Below are 7,331 nucleotides of genomic sequence, written 5' to 3' on the forward strand. Positions count from 1 at the left end.
ATGCAATCTTGTGTGCGTCAAATTGCAATGTACTGTGTCAGTGCATGCGGGGGTACATTCATCGCCTTTAGTGATAGCTCTCGTTCCTCCTACTTCAAGTTTGTATATTATCGCAGGAAAAGAATTTGTTTGGGATTAGTCTTTTAGAAAGGAAAAGCTTCTATTTCTTTTCAATGATAAAGTCAGTTGGAGTAGCTTTGTAAGACAGTCAAGTTTTTTCAAAGACATGTATGTAGTTGTTGAGACAGAAACCTTAGAATAATTGTGAGTATGAGTATCTTTAATGCACAGACACGTATATGTCATTGTGCAGAAACGAATCTGAGAAATACCCAGAAAGACATATTATGATGTTCAAAATATCCAGTAATAGGCATGATTTATCTTATCACGTTCAGAACATGATCCAACCGAAGACTTATAAAACCTTCAAACATGTCCGTACAAACATTGTTCAGTGTAAACTTGAAGATAACCCATGTTAATGATAAACGAATTTAAGTTCATCGTTAACAAACGCAGTAAATAAATAAGGCAATGAAATTTTGATTTGTTTTTGAAAGAAAGAAATATGATTAATAGGGAAACGAAAATGGTAGGATCACTGACATTTCGAAAGCAAAGTAGATGAGTTCTCAACATGACGTCACAAGCAGAGCTCAAGCCAATGGAGGTGGAAGAAAAAATGATTTGAAATCAGTTACTCAGCCACGGAGGTCCAAGAAGCTGTCTTTGTTACTGGCCTTTGTGGAGTCAGGAATTTTCAGAATCGTTGTACAAGTAAATTTTCATTTAAATACAGAATTTTGTAGATAGGATAAAAGCAAGGACGTTCACTTAAAAAATATTTGAATAACGCCTGCTGAGACACAAGCTGTTGAGCAAGATTCTCTTTGTTTGCCGACACGTGTTAACATCAACCGTTTAATAACAAGATCTCATATTTCATGTTGTGTTTACTTTAATTTTCTTTTTCTAAATTTTGAAAAATCAAGGACAGATATTTCAGTTTATTTTCGAAAAAACATTTAAGTAACGTAAATCGTTTTTCAAAAACGATTGTCCCATAATAGTATCTTCACACACAAGGTAAAGGTAAAGTATTTCAGATTACACTTTGCCAAAAGGATTTCTTTACAATAGGCGATATTTAGAATTAAAGATATGGTAGAAAAGCTTGCAAATGTGTTCGAAGAGTAAAACGCAGGAATATGATTTACATAAAATAGCAATAGGTGCATCCATAGTTTTGTTTACATTGCTTCTGTCACTAAATCTATTAGTGTTCAAGTTTCAGTCAGAAGAAGCACTATTTAGAAATACTGGATACTTTATTAACCTCTCGGAGGAATATTCTGTCTTCTGTGAGGATTTATCACTTAGTCCATACGAAGATTCTGACACTTTTAACGAGAAGAAAAACAAATTCAAATACAGTTTGTATAATGATAAATACGTTTGCCGTAACACGAACCTTACACTACTTGTAGAAAAGGTATCTTATTTATAATGATTTTTTTTTATTTATTACGTAGAAACATTTATCTTTATAACATGTTTTCAGAGAAATATCAACATATGAAAAGTATACCCGCTATTTTCAAAGTGGAAAATGTCAAATATATTTTTAATTGGAAAGGAATTATAAAATAGGTAAATTTAGTCAAAACATGAAGTAAAGCGAAACCGTATTTGTTTTATATGTAAGTTCAATTAAAAAACTATATCTTACGTTTTCACTCGTGACTACGCTACTCTTGAAAATACTGCATCTAGTGTTCACTCGTGAAAGATATTTCAAGCTTTTTGGTGGTACTGTTCAGCTTCATAAATTTGAAACTAACTAAATAGAAAAACGTTATATCCTTTCCGCGGTCGTAACGTAATAAAACTTATTAACGTGTGATGGCCCTTTCAGACTTTCGTAGAATTAACATTTATTACACGAAATTTATATTGAAAATATTTCTGACATGTCTAGATCTGCAGCTCTCAAATACGGAAATATCTTATATCCGAGCATATACTGACAACAGCAAAAAGGACCTTTTGAACGATTTGACGAAGTTACAAAAATCTGCATATACTCTTGCTCCGTTACGGACCCTGTGGGATTTGTGTGTACTCCGAGTGCAAATACTTTTTTCGTAGATGAAAAGCTAACATTCCGTGCTAAATAAAAGATCTAGGTACTTTTAAATCGTTGATTTTGATGAAAATTTACTCCTGATTAGCAAAATATAAAGCCCACGCGTATACATTTAGAGACGTTGTGCCGGGCTGCTCGTGCGTGAACTCTGGCTATTGACCAATGAAAATGCGACTTTCGTTTTCAAGTTAGTCTGTGTACTTTTGTTTTACTACCGGGAGAAGCTGAAGGTTATCAGACGTCATTGTCTGTGTTATCAAAAACATACGCATGCCTGGCGAGATTGTATAAAATGTGCTGGCCGTCTTAAGGATATGACTAAATAAATGTACACCAACATCAATTGAAACCAGGTATTTTTCAAAGAATATAAAGCTCTTAAATGCCTGCCTGATACGTTTTCCCTATCCGAGGGACAGTGTAGAATGAGAAACCGAGCGTTCGCTAGGGTTTTTGTTCCTTCTGTCCCGAAGATAAAAAAAAGATACCGTCTACAAGTAGACATGTAAGATATATTGTCCTGCCTATTTCGTTAAACTAGACAGCGATGATACAGATATTTACATTTCTTGGCTTTAGGTCTAAAGATTTTGACGTCATAATACAGCTACAATGTAGTCATTTAGTGGCGTCACTTACTTGCACACTATTGTAGACAACAGTTTACCCGTTTACAGTTGGACACTACGCTTTCCTGTTTGATTGTGTCTGGCGGAAGACGGGGTGGACTCTGTGATAAGCAGTTTTTAAATCCTACAAGTACTGAAATGTTTTGATATCTGTCTTCTGGCCTGTTTCGTCGGGCCCTTAAGGGTGTTTCCTTGTTGCTTTGTCTTCTGAAAAGGCATTGAGTACATACGTTTTTGGTTCTTAAGGTTTGCTTTTTATATATTTTTACACGAGCATTTTTATGTTTGTCATGCCATACCTTTTTGTTTCCATTACGTGTGTTAGAGATTCACGTGGAGGGGATTACTTTTATTTACACTGTCCCGTGTCTTTAGAACATGGTGGGAGTAAGAGTGAGGTTGGGTGCGCACCATAAACCAGTTTAAGCTCCCCAGTGGTGTTTTTGCCACTGCCCGTTCCAAGGCGGAGCCTCACTGTGTTCTTTTGTTTGTTCGTTTTTTCCTCGTATGCTGACTTTGTGTATATGTGTGTATGTGTATCGGGGGAGGGAGTGTCTGTGTATGTGTGTTTATGGTGTGAACGCCTGCGTGCTGTTGGTTTCGTTTTGGGGAGGCTGTGTTTTTGGTACGTGGCATTCCCTGTTTGATATTTGTTTTGTCCTTTTGCCTAGGGAAATGCAGGAATATCTAACTCTGGAACGACACTATACAAAAAGTGTTATAAACTTCATCCCGCCAGGCAGGCAAAATTATCTTTTTATTATTTACCTATATAAATTCTGTGAAAATACGTCTTTTATTTCACAAGCAGTTGTACTATGTTGCCTCGTATTTTAATACCTTTTCAACTCGTTTTATTAATTCAATATTTAAGGACAGTCGTGATTTAGCCTATATTAAATTTTGTAAACGAAGCGCGGGATTCTAACTTGCGTAAACAAAGATGTCATCATCACGTTCCAAAGGCGTACTAAAGAAATAATTTCAAATTAATATATCGACCATAACACGTTATGGTTTTGGTAAAATACTTTTAGCACAGGTAGATCTATGTAATGAAAGGAACATTAAAGCAGAAGCTGCTTGATCCAGACCTGGAATACACTCGGCGTTTGCTCGCCTCGGGTGATCCAGTCTGATAAAATCCAGTCGGGTCTAATACAGCATCCCTGATCAAGTTACTGTTAAAATAACATACTATCTTCAGTCAACTTTAAATATTTAAACCAAGATAATACTATAGTATATATATATATGTTTACAGATTGTCGAACGTGAATCAAGACTAAGACTCTCAAACGGTATTTATTTCATAATATTTCTTTATATTTCTTTTAAAATTTCAGCGAAAAGAACATCATAAAAGTATAGACAGTAACGTGTGTTATTCAGTATTTATTTAATCATAATGGCAGAATAATGAACTTGTTATTGCTTCTCAGACTTATTTTGTTTGATTGAATATCATAAGGTGGAACTGGTTAATGTTTTTATACAGGACTAGGCAAACAACCTTATTTACAATGCGGAAACGACACTCTGAGAGAGCCGTCAGGATATCTCAGTGCTACATTCCTACAGGTTTCCCACCACCACACTTTCAGAGGTAACTGGTGTGCATGAGTTCAAAATGCGTAACTATTTAGTTTCCTTAATTTTCTTGTAGTATACATATTCCTGTTTAATATGTGGGCATAAGATCCATGTTAACTAAACCACTTAAATCTGTGGCACATTTTGAACGAACATGTCAACGTAATGTCCTATTAAACACACATTCAAACACATAATAATCCGAATATATTTATTTATACTAAGATATGTTATTAGAGAGACATTAAATTTTATCGTTCTTTAACAACGCAAAGGTATTTCTCTTTGAGGATTTTTACTGATATAATGACATTTTATTTTAATTGAAGGGCAAGGAAAAGACAGTGTAATACTTTGGGACAAACACCCGAGAAACTCGTTCATCTCAAAAGATTTCCATTACCCCAAAGGCGAACTGAGAATACCAGAAGCCCGTTTCTACTTTCTGTACGCCTCCGTTTTAATAAACGTAAGATGCCTCGAAAGCCGACCAGGACAGTTCTGCAGGATTTATTTAAGGCTATGCGCAAAAAGCCGCGGATACGAACGCATTCTTCTACAGAAACTGGTGGTTCACAACACAGCAGGCAACAATTCTGTGTCAACCCTTCATGTCGCCAGTCATATTTTTCTGGCAAGAGATGACACTGTTTTTGTACGAGTATCAGAGGCAACCCGCGTAATTTCCACATCTGCAGGGAACGTCTTTGGAATCATACCTTTACGTTAGAACTGTGATTATAAGCAATGCAAAACATCTTACCCTTTACGCGAAGTTCTTATTATTTACAATGGACGATAATAATATCAATCGATCGAGAAAATGCTACTATTCTGGTTTAAATCATACATGGTTAATTCATATCTACAGTGATATATAGTTATATCACTAATTTACATTATGCTGAAATAAATGGATCAAAGGCAGAAAACAATCATAAAAATATTGTCCGAAAATCTAGAAGAATAATTCTGTTTCTTTTTGATGGAATTCATACTCCATATTTGTTCATGCTACGGGATTTACAAAGTTGTATTCATTGTACATCATTAGACCCCCCTACATCTGTAAAAGAACAGCCTCTATACACTTTTTTTCTGATTCTAAGTCACATTAATTTTATATTTAAAATATTGTAAATATTAACGCTGGTGTTATTTTTTTTAACAAAATGCTTATAATAATCAGAAATTAATTGCTGATGTACATAAATGTATTTTATTACTGTATTTGTATTTTTACGAGGACAGTTTCATAATTCGAGGAGTAAAAATTTTCTAAGTAAGATTTGTGTCTTTTTAAACATTTGAAATATAACCTGAAGATGATTTCTGGTTCATTTCTATGAAACGAAAACGACAATTTTGTTTATACATTATTTTACCTAAAGGGAGCCTTTTTCTGTATTGCTAGTGCTTTGTTCTGTAAATAAAGTTAGGTGGATTCGTGAACCATTGAGTCAAATCTAATTTATACATATTTCAATGTGCTTTAGTTTATAAAGCATAAGTGACTACAGGATTAGCCCACTTCTGTTCGTATTCAGAATAAATGTACTAACATATTTTATGCTCCGTATGAGAGACCCTAGGCCACTTCTGTTCGTATTCAAAGTTACTAGATTAACATAATTATATTATGCTCAATTAAACTTCTTCATTTCAGATAATTTGACAAAATGAGACTAGTATTGTTTTTAAATACCTACAGGTCCAGTCATCGAAAAGGGTTCTGAATGTGACTCCAACTGCACACAGGTTTCCATAAGAGTTGCATTCGTTCGTAACGCTACTTAATCGTTGCAAACAGTGTCCAAAATCCCATTGTCATTACCATTGTGTAGATCTTTTTTTAAATTCTCTACCAGTCGCCTTAGAAGAATGAATAAAGTTTCTTTTATCGTTTCATTCAATAAGCAATACTTGTAATACTATTTAATAGACAGTAAAAAGAAAATATTGTTTGGATTCAATGTTGTTATATGTTCTGGTCCTATGGGATCATATAGTCGATTCAATTGATGTGTAATAGAGTTCTGCTTAAGCTGGTACTAGGGGGCTTGAGAGGTGTTTCATTTTTCATTACTTCACATGAACAGACTCAGTCAAACCGAGTCTGCTACTATTCTGCTTAGTTGCATTGTTTGGTTCCAAACGATCTTTTTACAGATTTTATTGCAACTTATGTTTACGAATACAAACCAAAAAAAAAACTTTTTTGTTACGTGTAGTATAGCTTTACGTTTAAAATCAATCTCTGACAACTGTGTCAAGGAGTCGACTTTTTGGCTCAGCGGTTAGAGCATTGGCCTTCCACCTGTGCGACCCGGGTTAGAATCCAAGCAGAGGCAGTTGGGATTTTTCATTATGAAATTCTCTTCTCTCTCATTTCTGTTACGCTTTGAAATGCGTAAGATTCGGGCTTGGCCGGGATTGGACACTCTCCGACAACTGCGTCAGGGAGTCGACTATTTGGCTCAGTGGCTAAAGCACTGGCCTTCCATCCGTGCGACCCGGGTTCGTTCGAATCCCAGCAGAGCCAGTTGGGATTTTTCATATAAAACTTTCTCTTCTTTCATTTCTGTTACGTTCTGCAATGTGTAAGACTTTCATTTTAAGAATTTAGATTACGAAAGTCATTCACATTTACCCTATGTCTCGATATTTACACCAGCACTGTAGAAAGGGCGGTCTAGAGGTGAAAAGCGAAGCTAGAAGAAGCAAGAAGGAACTTCTCGATCATCAAAGATCATAAGCGGCGCTTTTTACCGCGCATTTTGGATAGCTGTATCATCTTTGTTTACTGACATAATTAGTTAGCATCACAATGTGTCCTTTATCTGTTTAATGTACAAAATTAAACACTCTAGTTAGCATCAAAAGTTTAATAAATTAGACCTAAATTAATATTTGTTTTTGTTGGGTTAAACGACGACACATTATGGCGACTTTTCAGTTTT

At 35.1% G+C, this 7,331-nt stretch overlaps 1 protein-coding gene across 1 annotated transcript; it reads left to right on the top strand.

The window, feature by feature from the left end:
* The first annotated feature begins 1,085 nt into the window (after positions 1-1,085).
* On the top strand, positions 1,086-6,339 carry LOC123554581 (uncharacterized). Its single transcript, XM_045344828.2, has 4 exons — positions 1,086-1,495; positions 4,043-4,079; positions 4,277-4,384; positions 4,701-6,339. Exons 1-4 carry the CDS (start codon positions 1,184-1,186, stop codon positions 5,099-5,101), a joined length of 858 nt encoding a protein of 285 aa, XP_045200763.2. The 5' UTR covers positions 1,086-1,183; the 3' UTR covers positions 5,102-6,339.
* The last annotated feature ends 992 nt before the right edge of the window (positions 6,340-7,331 follow it).

The sequence above is a fragment of the Mercenaria mercenaria genome, chromosome 7, assembly GCF_021730395.1.
Source record: "Mercenaria mercenaria strain notata chromosome 7, MADL_Memer_1, whole genome shotgun sequence".
NCBI lineage: Eukaryota > Metazoa > Mollusca > Bivalvia > Venerida > Veneridae > Mercenaria > Mercenaria mercenaria.